At 38.8% G+C, this 14,392-nt stretch overlaps 1 protein-coding gene across 1 annotated transcript; it reads left to right on the forward strand.

Annotated features, from left to right (window-relative positions):
* The first annotated feature begins 688 nt into the window (after positions 1-688).
* Positions 689-12,109, forward strand: igsf8 (immunoglobulin superfamily, member 8). Its single transcript, XM_072451705.1, has 7 exons — positions 689-744; positions 4,074-4,454; positions 5,970-6,398; positions 9,360-9,517; positions 9,690-9,939; positions 10,291-10,749; positions 11,954-12,109. Exons 1-7 carry the CDS (start codon positions 708-710, stop codon positions 12,079-12,081), a joined length of 1,842 nt encoding a protein of 613 aa, XP_072307806.1. The 5' UTR covers positions 689-707; the 3' UTR covers positions 12,082-12,109.
* The last annotated feature ends 2,283 nt before the right edge of the window (positions 12,110-14,392 follow it).

Genomic DNA, 14,392 nt, shown 5'->3' on the forward strand with positions numbered 1-14,392 from the left:
TGAACCATCACATTAAAAACAATCAATAATAAATAAAAATGCTATAAACTTCATTTACATTACGCCACGTCCTGTCTGATGTCATAATAACGCGTGACATGGAATAACTGAACATTTGGCTCCCTCTTGTGGCGACAACCCGTACTTGTTTTTAAACATCTGCGTCGCCACCGCTGTTCGCCCACAGATGGCGCCGTCACTTCTTCCGTTGCCGTTCGGCGTCCCTCCCCATTTTGTGCGCGCACGCCTGGTTCCTCCACGGTTCCCTCCTCCCACAGCCCGCCCCGGGACGTCTCCAGCAGCCTCCTCCTCCTCCCCGCGCACACTGCACGTCTGATCAAGCGGCATAATCTGAACTCAAACCAGGGGATACAATGGAGGCGTCGTCCCGCTGATCGAACGCGTCCGTGCACGATGACGGTACCGGTAATTCATTCCCCCCCCCAGCTCCGTGCACCGTTTAAACACCGCTCAACGCTTCTGACCGTGCGCGCGTGTCGGGAATAATACTGCAAGTGATTCTCATGCATTTGTGGTAATACTGTTTCATTCTGTCGTCGTGCCCGTGCAGCGCGAGTCCATTGTGCGGTGACCGGGGGACGCGGAGACGCACATCGAGACATCTACGACGTAATTCCAGCGGGACAACGGCAGAGATGAGGATGATGATGAGGATGATGAGGAGGACCACCACCACTACGACCCCGATGAAGGCGGCGGCATTGCTCGTGCTGCTTCATGGCGGTGAGTGGTCCGTGCTGTGTGGATGCTGTGTTACTCCTCTGCCAAAAAACATCTTGTATTATATATTGCAGCAAAGTGTGCATAATCTGAGCTTCATTTTGCAACTACTAGGGCTCGAATAACCTGTAAAAATGTTATTTATTATAAGCATTTGCGTTTATGATGCACACAAGCCTCTTCAGTGGGCAGGTGTTTGTGTCTGTAGTAAAGTGAACTCCATAAACTGACATGATCTGAGCTTATCTTTATATATTCTGCAGTAAACACACCTCTAACTTTTCATTTAGCTCACTGTGGTGTTTATACTGCACATCACCTTGGTTTTGTTCATGCTGAAACCGGTGACACACGCCTAGTTATAGGATGATCTATTGCCAAATGTAGTGTGACTCATGTACTTGTACACGCAGTACTGCACTGACATACACACATACTGCTGTCCTCCCTACTTACACACTTTACTGTATATTTAGTTGCTGAAATCACGTAATCGGTTGCCTTAATTAACTCTCCAAGAACAGGAATGTTTAGAACGTCATTTTGGACACCTGTTGGAAGAGTTTGACGTCAGGATATAAATAAAAGGAGATAGAATAATTATATATATATCAAATGAACCATCTCGACTTCTTCTGGACCTGATGTTCTGCCTCGGGTCTCAGACAGTTGCACCTCGTTTTCTTCCTAGTGTCTAATCCGGAGTGAGCATTGTCCCAATCATGGTCCCCCCCCGTCCCGTCCCATATCAGGCCTGGCCCAGTGTTAATTAGGACTTGATCCGCTTAAGCCTTCCTCTAGTCCCTCTTGTCATTATGAGGCTCGGGTCATGACGGAGCTCCAGTAGTTGCAAGTACTGTAAGAAGTACACGGAGCCAAAACGCACCCAGCTAGTATTACCTGTTGTTCAACTGTTTACTATGGTAATTATACATGTTGGGTGAGGTCAAGGCAGTGCTGCCTTGTGCAATTTGTTAATTTGAGGTTTATCACAAATCATTTGGTATTTGGTGACATGTCATGTGTCTTTCAGACTTAATAATGAACATTCCCTGAGCCCTTCTGAAATGTAAATACATCTAACCATAAATTAAGGTTGAAATATGGTGACTGAGAACTTTTAGAATATTTAGAAAAAATGTCTATTATTGATGGAAATCTGAAATGTTTCAACCATTATGAGGCTGATAATGTATTTAAGACGTCTGTGTCATCAGTGACAGCCCTCACCCAGATAATAATTACAATGATCAAAATAAGAATGGACTAGTCATAATTATCCAGATTTATTGTTGCCGCTCTACATTTGTATGTCATTTTTGCATAGGATTTATGCCTGGTCATTGTTTGAATGAAAAATATAGAAATAACTAATCTGTCACTGACTAGATGGTGTGCTTCCATAAAAAGTGGTAAAATGTGCTCTGCTTTGGCCCTTGTTCTTTTTGTAGATTAGTTTGTCTCTAATGAAATAAACCAGTGTTTGCAGAGGCCTTAAGTCTTCACACACATGTCTGTCCAGTCCACCAGAGTCACACAAGCATTTAATCATATTCTACTCTTTGTACATTCATTTTCAAATCTTTGCAGACACTGCAGTGAAAGGCTTAAATAAATCATGAGCGACGCCTCATCAATCTTTCATGTGGTCTTCACTTCTGACACTCCAGAAAAGCTGAACATTTTACCTCTAACAGTAGGAAAAAAGTGCTTTTCAGCACCTTTGGTCTAAAAAGTGTTCTGTCTGCTTTTGATCATGTATTATTGTCCAAATCGTTTAAAAAAAACATTGTATTCATTAATTTTAATTTTATTAATTTATACAGGGAAAACCTAATAGAAAAGTTCTCTTTTTCATGTGTCCCCTGTTAAAACACAGCACAAAATACACAACAAGCAAACACAGGATACTAATAACACAAATAAAACATTCAATAGAATTAATCAATACATAAAAACACATTTACACATAAAATATGAGATAAAATTATGTGAAACAAGTTAATTGGCACTGCAGGTCGTCATTGACCAGTTCTTTAAAAATCATTTAAAAAGTCTCCTGTGGCGCGAAACGCAAACTTGCTGAAAGCCTTTTTAACTGTCTCTGTGTTGACACAATGAGACTGTGAGACAAAAATGTCCTGAGACTTCAAGCGGTGACAACTTGATCTGATCTGCAACAAACTCGATAAATAATCTGGCAAAATGCCAACAAGAGCATTTTTGCACTACATTTTTACTGGTCCTTGAACAAATGATTTAGCATTTGTATTGTCTTGGTTTAGCCTAAGAACAGTATCGGATTTATAATAATAATAATAATAACTTTTATTTATATAGCGCTTTTCAGTGACCCAAAGACGCTGAACATATATAAAAAAGGGGGGGTATTTACAGACAGGGGGGGACAGCACGTACAATACACATTAATATACAGATAAAATGAACAAGAAGAAGTAGAGAGAAAAAGATGGGGATGTAACAGGGGGTAGAAGAGTAGGCAATGGGGTAGAGGAGGCTAGGGGTAGGGGAGGTCATAGGCTTGGGTGAAGAGGTATGTTTTTAGGCGGGATTTGAATGTTGTGAGTGAGGGAGAGTACCTTCATTACCTTTTGTACTCAGACCAAGTCTTTTTTTATCCCATTTATTAGTAAATTCTTACTTTACGCATGCCTTATTTCATATACTTTGATATTCTTCTTCATTGTTGTATGTTGCACCTTTAACACCAAAACAGGTTCCTACATTGTGAATGTTGTTCACTGACAGTGGCAATCAAACGTTTTCTGATTCTGAAACAATCTGCATAATGAAATACACAATGTGGAAACCGTCTCCTCTTAAAGATGTTTTCTCATTTCTGTGGAACAAAGTGTGAGTCTATGTAGTCAAGCGCTCCAGACACGATGTAGCCTGGTTCTAAACCGTAAGCCTGGATAAACAGAGCTCTGTATTTTAACTCTTTAGGAAATACAACTTGTGGCTGACGAGGTGATTTTAGTCCACTGCTGTGTGAGTCGAGTGTACTGTGTTAAAACATGACTGAGAATCACAGAACATTCAAACTAAATAGCACCTATAATGGGGATTTCAATTATTCAAAGTGTTTAACGCCGTCGAATAAGCAATATGTTGTTAATGTGCTTCTAGTGAGCTGGCCTGGACCCAGACAAAGATTTGTACTCTGTCATTTAAAGTATTGGCTTCCTGTGAGTCATTCATCAGCGTATTGATTGACGGCTGGTTGTGCTGCGAGCGCTGTAGCCCAGACCAGTGCCGCCGCTGTTGCTTAGAGCGCATCTCTGTCCTCACGCTTCACTTTCCTCCACCAGTTTTCCAGTCCGCCGTCTGCCGGGACGTCACCCTCCCCGCCGGGCCCCTGTACCGCGTGGCAGGCTTCCCCGTGTCCCTGCCGTGCGTGGTGTCGGGGTTCGAGGGCTCGCGGACGCAGGAGTTCGAGTGGTTCTTGTACCGGGACGACGCGGGCGGGCTGCAGATGGGGGTCATCTCCACCAGGGACCCGGGCTTCCCCTACGCCCCGTTTCAGTCGCGCGTGAGGAACGGCGAGGTGAGGGTGGAGAGGGACGCGGGGGATCGGGTCCGGCTGGTGATCCACAGGCTGCGCACCGAGGACCAGGGCAAGTACGAGTGCTACACGCCCAGCACGGACACCACCTACCAGGGCAACTACAGCAGCCTGGTCATTGTTAAAGGTTTGTCTGTTTGAACTTTTGTAACCGTGTCAAAGGTGTCATGTGGGTAATTCTACCATGTGGGGGATATTGGCAAAAATGTATATATATTGATGTCAATCCAACAGAAAAGTGTTGAAACTAAAGTATTCGTTGAGGGTTAACTATCAGACAAATGTGAAATGTCTGTAAAACTGTTTCACAAAAGTGTAGAAATATTACTTTACACACTTCCCAATGCAACCTTTCATCTTCTTTTTTTTTTAATCAGCTCTTTTTGTAACATTTTTAACAACAATATGCAGCGTTTCCATTTCAAATGTATATTAAAGTCTATATGACCAGTTGAATTAGTTTGGTGGGACGGCGCCTTTGGTAAACAATTACCATAGTTTGACTTCCGTTAATTGACTTCCGAAATGTTTAAAAATAAAGTAATAAAAGAGCCTGTTGTCATCCATCTGCGACATGTTATTATAAACACAGACTATTTAAACTGTCAGAAAGGTGTGTCAGTTCAGCGTAAACAATCGTTCAACAAAATAAAGGGTGTAATATGGTGTTGCTTGCCAAATCATAACTATTGTCATTTTTATGGCTCTTGTTTTCAGTATGGCTCTGTCATATTCACTGTCAACTGTCAAACCAGGAAGTAACTCTAACCAGTAACCAGGAAGTAAACTGTGGACAAATAGGCAACTGTCAAGTCAAATCTGAAATCAAATTGTGTTCTCTATGTTTTAGTGAAATGTGTAGTGTGACTCGTCATATATAGACTTTAAATACAACATTACTGTAGATAATATTATTATCTACAGTTTGATATAGTGCCCACCCTTTACTGCATGTAATAACAGAGTGGGACAAAGCTGCACTGACACAAAGGCGATTTTCCTATTTCCTCTTATTCAGTCTGTTTACGATCAACACCACAACAACTTCATTACATTGTGCAGTAGAGGTGAGCAATATATCGACATTTTAGATAATATTGTGACTGTTGAATATCAAGTACATTGTTTATGGGAAAAAAATGCCATAAAAAGAGCAGATTAAAAATAAAAATGAAAAAAGAAATGTCGTAAATTTTCAAATGAAGGTCTAAGATGGTGATAATTTTACAAAGATTTCTTATCTGTCTGATAATTGAACCTCTAAACAAATAAGTTTAACACGTTTCTGTTGGCTTGACATAATATTGTCTGCTATAATATTGTCTACGTAAACATTTTTAGGTTACAGACATCTTTGTGTGTGGAATGTGAATCATTTCTTCCGCTCAATCCAACCGATATTTCGAGCCAGACTCACTTCAAGTATTCACCTTGATGCTCTGTTTCCTGAAGCTTTGTACTTTTAAAGGTCGTTCCTCTCAACGTGAAATGTGCATAACTTCTTTTCACTATAGTCTGTGCCCTGAATGAGAGGATTTATTGATATAGCGAGGCACAGCAAATACAATCGGGTGTATTTTCATCCGTCTGTCTGCTGCAGTGACACATAATGTAATTTGTCTGTCCTTTTGTTTGCCCGCAGTGATTCCTGACACACTGCAGATCAGCTTCTCTCGCTCGCTCACGGGACAGCCACTGCCAGAGGGGGCTGAATTAACTCTGACTTGCTCGGCGAGTATCCGATCGGAACAGCTCACTCATCTGTCCGTCGTGTTCGGGAAGCGCGGCGAGACAGGTGACGATGCAGAGATCATCTCCATTGACAAGATGCTGGGGGTCGTCCCCGGAGGGCCGTACCAGAGGCGCTATGACGATGGAGAGATCACTCTGGAGAAGAGGAACGTGGAGGGCGGACAGGACCTGTACGTGATGAGGATGAGAGGGGTGCGGCCGGAAGACAGGGGCTCGTATTTCTGTGAGGCCTCTCAATGGATCCGGGACCCTGATCGATCCTGGCAGAAGATCGCACAGAGGAAGCTGGATATTGGCAATTTGACTGTCAATGAACTAGGTCAGTACAACCACAAAGTGTGCCAAACAGTGCTTATGTTGGCATGGGCCCATCGGTGCTCTGTATATGAAACAGGGCTGTGAAATATGACCAGTCATCAAGCATCAAAATGTTGCCATGGATGAGGGTCCTCGTCTGGATGATTGATGAAAGTGGAAGTGTCCAATGAGAGTGTAGAAACATGCCCAGCAGCCTCGTGCAGACCAATAGGGTTAAACCGGAAACTCTACCATCGATGGACTCTGATGGGATCTGCGCAGGCCTATTGACCGCCCGCCTCAAGGTCCTTGAAGTCAATTTCCCAATTCATTTTTCCAATTGGCTTTTCTAAAAAATATATACAAACGTTTGAAAGCTGAATCAAATCAGCTTGCTGGTACATTTTTGAAAGTGTTTTGGGAAAATGAATGTGACATTCATTTCCTTTGAAGTGGGCGGAACTATTAGGTTCCATTGACTTAAATGAATTACATCAAATATTTCGTTAAAGGCTGATGAAAAACTCCCTTTGTCAACCAGTACAATAAGTATGTTGCACTGATAAACTGTGGTGGAGCAGTTTGAGATGTAGAAGGACAAAAGCTCAACTTTCCTTTAGTTGTGACAGTTGGATAGTCGACTGGCTTAGCAGCTGGATATGTGCCAGTTGTCATGCAGCGCTGCCCAGTTGTTACTGTAAGAGCCATACACACTACGTTTACTTGTGCAGAGAACTCAGAGTGTGCTTAACAAATCACACAAGGGTCAGACCACTCTCGTCCCGGTCAACATGTGGGACACGAGCACGAGTGGCAGAGAGATGTTCAAGAGCTTCTAATAATTTAGCATTAGCTAAATACAAGTATAATCTAGTATACATACATATTAAAAAAAAAAAAAAAAAAAAATATATATATATATATATATATAGCTATATATATATATAGCTATATATATATATAGCTATATATATATATATAGCTATATATATATATAGCTATATATATATATATATAGCTATATATATATATAGCTATATATATATATATATATATATATATAGCTATATATATATATAGCTATATATATATATATATATATATATATATATTATATATATATATATATATATATATATATATATATAGCTATATATATATATATATATATATAGCTATATATATATATATATATATATATATATAGCTATATATATATATATAGCTATATATATATATATAGCTATAGCTATATATATATATATAGCTATATATATATATATATATAGCTATATATATATATATATAGCTATATATATATATATATATATATATATATATAGCTATATATATATATATATATATATATATATAGCTATATATATATATATATATATATATAGCTATATATATATAGCTATATATATATATATATATATATATAGCTATATATATATATATATATATAGCTATATATATATATATATATATATAGCTATATATATATAGCTATATATATATATATATATATATATATATAGCTATATATATATATATATATATAGCTATATATATATATATATATATATATATATATAGCTATATATATATATATATATATATATATATATATATATATATATATATATATATATAGCTATATATATATATATATATATATATATATAGCTATATATATATATATATATAGCTATATATATATATATATATAGCTATATATATATATAGCTATATATATATATATATATAGCTATATATATATATATAGCTATATATATATAGCTATATATATATAGCTATATATATAGCTATATATATAGCTATATATATAGCTATATATATATATATATATAGCTATATATATTATAGCTATATATATAGCTATATATAGCTATATATAGCTATATATAGCTATATATAGCTATATATATTATAGCTATATATATAGCTATATATAGCTATATATAGCTATATATAGCTATATATATAGCTATATATATAGCTATATATAGCTATATATAGCTATATATATATATAGCTATATATATATATATATATATATATATATATATATATAGCTATATATATATATATATATATAGCTATATATATATATATATATATATATATATATATATAGCTATATATATATATAGCTATATATATATATATATAGCTATATATATATATATATATAGCTATATATATATATATATATAGCTATATAGCTATATATATATAGCTATATATAGCTATATAGCTATATATATATAGCTATATATATAGCTATATATATATATAGCTATATATATATATATATATATATATATATATATAGCTATATATATATATATATATATATATATATATATATATATATATATATATATATAGCTATATATAGCTATATATATATATATATATATATATATATATATATATATATATATATATATATATATATATATATATATATATATATATATATATATATATATATATATATATATATAGCTATAAGAGATAAATGTATATTCAGGTCAAACTTCTAGGCCAGGTTTTTTGTTTTCTTTAGTTTTTTCAACACTGCACTCTAAAACAATGGGCTTCCACGTCCCCTTTGTCTCTGCTGATAATGTGTCCATTATAGTGCACATTTCTGTCTGCAGATATTGAAATATTATCTCTGCATTAATTGAGCACTAAAGCAAAACGCAGTTGAGTTATGTAGTTACTCCTAGAGCTGAAATTATAATGTCAATTTTATCATTTACTTATTATCTCCTGGTACTCTGTCTTACTCCCACAAAACAAACTGCCTTTAATTAGAAACTGCTCTATTACTCTTCACCTAAAAGAGTGAAATGGACAATAATATGAATGTGTTTTAATTTGTGTTCAATTCACACATACCATATCATTTAAATCTTATGTGAATGTTTAAATATATTTTTGATTGCAGCTGATATTATAAGAGTGATGCCCTCGCCCTCGGGGGAAGTGACCCTGCAGATCGGCGCCCCCCTGGTCCTGGAATGTGAGGTGCAGGGTTTGCCGTCCCAGATCAACTATGGACTTTTGGTTCAGTGGTTGGTCAGTGAAGGCACCAGAAGCAAAGAGGTAAAGTTGTTGAGTTATTCTGCTATATTTATTATATACGTTTTTGAAGTACTTCAGTAGTATTAAAAAGTCTGCTAACCTAAGTTGTTTGAATTCTCTTCAGGATCACATGTCACTGGAAACAAATGTAGTTCTGTGTTGCATAGTGCTGAATGTTCCTCTGTTGTTTTAGGTGGAGTTGGCCCGCATGACCCCCAGTGGTGAGGTGAGCTGGGGAGACGAGCTGAGCCAAGGCCGGGGCTCGCTGGAGAAAGTGTCTGACGCCCGATACGCTCTCAAGTATTTCTCAGTGCAGCCCTCGGACACGGGCTCTTATCGATGTGCGGTCAGCTTTTACGCTCCGGACACAACCCTCAGTCCATCTACAGCACCCATCTACTCCCAGCACTCTCAGGGAGTCACCGTCAACCTACGGAATAAGGGTGAATATGTTACCTCTTTTTTAATTTTTTATCTAATATAAAAAGTTATTGACCAATACAACCAAAGGCCTAAGCAACTGAACATAACTAACCAGCGTTTTTTGTAAAATGATATAGCTGTATCGCTTCTATCGCTGTTAGATGCTGATGTTAGATTTTGATGTTAGATTTTGATGTTAAATGTTGATGTTAGAACAAGGAATCGATGACCATTTGTCTGGTTAATGCTCTTTGCACTAAAAATAACTAATAATAGCCCAAAAGTCTCTCCTTTGATCCATATAATTTGATAATTTATTACCGTTTGAAACCAATTGCATGTCTCTAATTGTGCGGCGTCCTTTCCCACAGATGTGCGTGTCACCGCGGTGGCCCAGCGTCCTCGTGGGCCCCTGTTGAAAAGAGGCAACACCATAACTTTAATCTGCAACGTGACCGTCATAACCACAGGCCCGGTCCAGGCGCAGGTGCAGTGGGTGCGCTCGCCAACCCCCGACCCGCTCACCAAGACGACCCAACGTCCATCCTTAGACGCAGCTTTGCCCGAGCAACCGCCCGAAGTCGCCGCCGAGCCCGTAGCGACTTTGAGGCACGACGGCGTGTCCCAGATATTCTCCAACAGCGGTGAGGTCAGCGTGGACCGGCTGTCTGTGAGGAGCTACAGGCTCAGGGTGCACGTGGCCCGCAGTGAGGACCAGGGCCTGTACGCCTGCCGCGCCACCGCCTGGGGACAGGACCCGCACGGCGCGTGGTACAACACCGGCGTGGAAGCGGAGTCCAACGCGGTCACTGTTTATCTCTTTTCCCGGGGTAAGTCTGCTTAAGAAAGTCTGACAGTTTTAAAGCCTATAAATGGTGCCTCGTAACATTTTTTGTCTGATAGAACTTATGTAACTTTGGGGTCTGGTCCACCATCTGTTCGTCTCCATTTTATTTGTTTGAAATGTTCTATGAGGACCACTTTCATCCTGGACATGGACTGTTTACTGCTCTTTCTTCTGACAAACGACTCGCGCTGAAAAACGGCTTTTATCTTTAAAACTGTCGACGCGATCACGTCACCATGTAATTGACCCCATTAATAACCGCTGTCATCTATGGCTGCTTGACCTGGGACTTGCTCAACGGCATTTCATTGTTGATTTTATCTGACAATGACAAATGCGTTGTATTCAGTCCATTTCCATTCTATTAAATGTGACGGTAATGGAATAATGCAACGTAGATGTTTTTCCATTGCTTAAAGTGCCTCGAAAAACATGCATTTCTACTTTAAGTGGGGTCATCTTTCCACAGATCTGACATGTAATTCGGCCTGGTGTTCTATATCTCCAGGAAGATGCCGTTGATTGATTTAATTCGATTCCAGACAAAGCAATGACATCTCCATTAGACAAACAGGTGGCGAACCCTCCACCAGAAGTTAACTGTCTCATCATGTGCCTGTAATTTAAACACCCAGTGCGTGGTTTGTGTTTATGTTACACGTTTCTTCATTCCCAAGTCAGTTATATCTTTTTCACGTTAGTAGTTTCTCGTTTAGTGCAGCAGTGTTTGTGGAGACTGCCCCCAATAACCCTGCTCTGAATTTTTGGCCATGCAGCAGCGCTCAGAGGTCATAGTTCAAGAAATGCCCTCTTCGTTTATGCCTCTTGCTCAGCCAAATTAAATGCAGCTGTCTAAATGTCAGGAATTCCTTTGACCCTTTTTGGGGGTTAAATAAATCTTGTTCAGACACTTAATCTTTGCTGCGAAGTCAATTCTTAATTACCTTTTTTATTTTTTCTCTCTGTCAAACTTAGGTGTAGGTATTTGGTCTTATTATATAAATGTTATGTATGTAAATAAATTATGATCCAACTAATCCTTTAATGCATAGTATGTTATTAGCATATAGTATATTATGTTGATTTTAGTATAGAATGTTATTTTAGCATGCATTACAAGACAAGCGCATAATTAGAGAACATATGCAACGAATGTAAATCCCGTTCTTGCTTTCTTTCTGTTGCAGCTGAGGATCTGCTGCTCATTCCTCTGATTGTGGGCGTGTCGTCTGCGTTGTTTGTTGGGATCATCATCATCTCGACTGTGACCTGCTGCTTCATGAGAAACCTGGCCAAACAGAGAGCTAAAAAATAAGACAAACGCTGGCTGTTGCTGCCTACACTTTGGATGTGCTAAAAGGAAATGGACTAAGCTAACACCTGGCTTCCTGTGTTCTGATCTACACTTTGTATTGGTCAACTCCAGGGTTTTTAGTTTTTTTTTTTAATGTTTGCTCCACTTAAATCCCTGTGGTTGTCGATATTTTGTGTTTTTTCAAGATAATACTGCCTTTTGTGACCAAATCCCCTAAACAGACCAAATTTTGTCCATTTCTTTACAGCCCCTCACAAATTGTTAGTGTTTTCAGTTAAAACTAGTCTAAAAATGCCACAGCTAGTTTCATATACCCACATGAAACATCGTCTTGTCCTCTGTCACTGACTTTTGGTCCAGTACAACATTTGAAGGAACTGTTTTTGCAGCTCTGGTCGGTTGTATAAATGAACTCTGTCTGTGACTTAATAAGGAAGGCACCGGCCCAGGACTGTCTCATGCCAAGCTCATTGACCACCATCATTCTATACACAGGCGTTCTTTGTGTATGCTCACTGTGTCACGATGGACTTTTTTCTACATGTATTTTGTTATGTAGACAGAAAAATGGAGCTGATATCCATTATGCACTGATCAGAAACCTTTATTTTTGTTGCCACTTTTAGCTGTTAGTTTTACAGTTTGTTCGACTGCGCTGTGTGTGAGTTTAACATTCTGCAGCGGTCCCACGTGAAGCACTTGGACTAATGTGGGCCTCCGAGTCCTCCTTTTACTTGACTTTCTTTCAGTTGAACAGTTACTTGCTGTACTTAAGCTTTGTTGTATTTAGTAATGCTTTCTTTGCCACTGTCGAGTAGAGTTAAAAACACACACAAAAAAAAGAAGGAAACTGTGGAAAAGCAACACTACTTGTATCGCGAAAACAGTGAATGTTGGACACTTGTGCCTGAGGTGAACCCGTCCCAGTTCTCTGCAGTCATCACCAGTGGTCACATGAGGAAAAATGAATAACCTGAGCCACTGTGGCTTGCTCCAGGAAAATCTCTGGACACTTTCACTCTGCGGCGGGCGCTTGCATAATTCTGCTGGTTACATTCCCCCCCGTCATGCTCAAGTACGACTGTTATAGTATGTTGAATATGCAAAAGTTCCCCCCCCCCCTTCAATTCGTTTGCATACACTTTTTATGTGTTGTTTTTATTTGTTGCCACTGTTAAGCATCTGTCTCTTGCGAATGCTTTGTGAACGTGGATCCCACATGAGCCAGTGCTTTCCTAAACTGATTTTAAAGGTTCAGCATCATGAGCAAGTAAACACATTTCTGCTCGTTTCCTGAGCCACTTTGTTCCAGATGAACCACTCGAAGCCGATTTGCTGTGGCGACACTCGCAACATGATTACACACAGGAGGCCGCGGATACACGTGCACTCTGCCAGCGCCGGCTCATATTTCTGATGGGAATATCTGTGTCCATCTCTAATCCTGCCCATGGCCCTCCCCCCTCCTGTTCCTTTGGCTCAATTCACTTCAGTTTGTGCCCAGGGGAATTAGTCATCTGAAAGTTAAGCTGTGCATAATACAAAATACACTTTGTTGCTGTATATGTATCTTCCACTCCTCTGTCAGTTGAGTCCTTTATACGTTTGTTCACTTTTTTCATGGTGCTCTGGTTAACCTGCCAACTGATAAACAAAATAAACAACTGTGGATTCATCAGGCCGTAGCTTTATTTATTTCCTCTTTAGCTGACGTGGTGTATACAGGAGTTGAATGAGAGAAGAAGCCAGTGGAGGACTTTGTGGTAATTGTGGGAAGGAGAAGATTGTCAGACATTTTCCATCTTTCATTTGCAAACCATTACATCCCTGGTACTTGTGGTTGCCGCCCGTGTTGCTTTCCAAGTAACAATTCATCACAATTTAAGTTCAAATTAGTCCACAATAATTGGGCACAATCAATCATGCCTGAACAACAGTATTTTGTCTCTGTAAGGCAAAAGCTAACATTACATTTTTCTACTTTTCCATCTGTTGTCTGTTCTGTTCTGCTGCCGCTGCCTGTCTGTTCAGGCCCTATGATCCAGTATCAGTTTGTGGAGTATTACATCACTAATACAAACACTGTAATCCTCTACTTCCTGCATGACTTCAGCGGGGTGGCACACAGTGAGAGGCTTTGTATAAGTGATAACGGTCGTATGCGGGCCTGCGTTTCCCAATGATACAATACAACAATGATCCAGGTTACACAGCAGCAGGAGCCGTCTAGTGAGATGTAACCTACTTTTATTCAGTCTAGAACGGAAATCAATAGAATGTTGTATAAAGGGGCTGACATAAGTTCTTACTA

This window comes from Eucyclogobius newberryi, unplaced genomic scaffold (genome assembly GCF_026437365.1).
Source record: "Eucyclogobius newberryi isolate DKJ021-1_F unplaced genomic scaffold, fEucNew1.0.hap1 SCAF_19, whole genome shotgun sequence".
Taxonomy (NCBI): Eukaryota; Metazoa; Chordata; class Actinopteri; order Gobiiformes; family Gobiidae; genus Eucyclogobius; species Eucyclogobius newberryi.

Excerpts from the sequence above, each read along its gene's own strand:
- igsf8 (XM_072451705.1), top strand. The coding sequence starts at position 708 with ATGAAGGCGGCGGCATTGCTCGTGCTGCTTCATGGCG. Across the intron at positions 9,940-10,290 it reads CGTCAACCTACGGAATAAGG|ATGTGCGTGTCACCGCGGTG; the intron begins GTGAATATGTTA and ends CCTTTCCCACAG. Across the intron at positions 10,750-11,953 it reads TGTTTATCTCTTTTCCCGGG|CTGAGGATCTGCTGCTCATT; the intron begins GTAAGTCTGCTT and ends TTTCTGTTGCAG.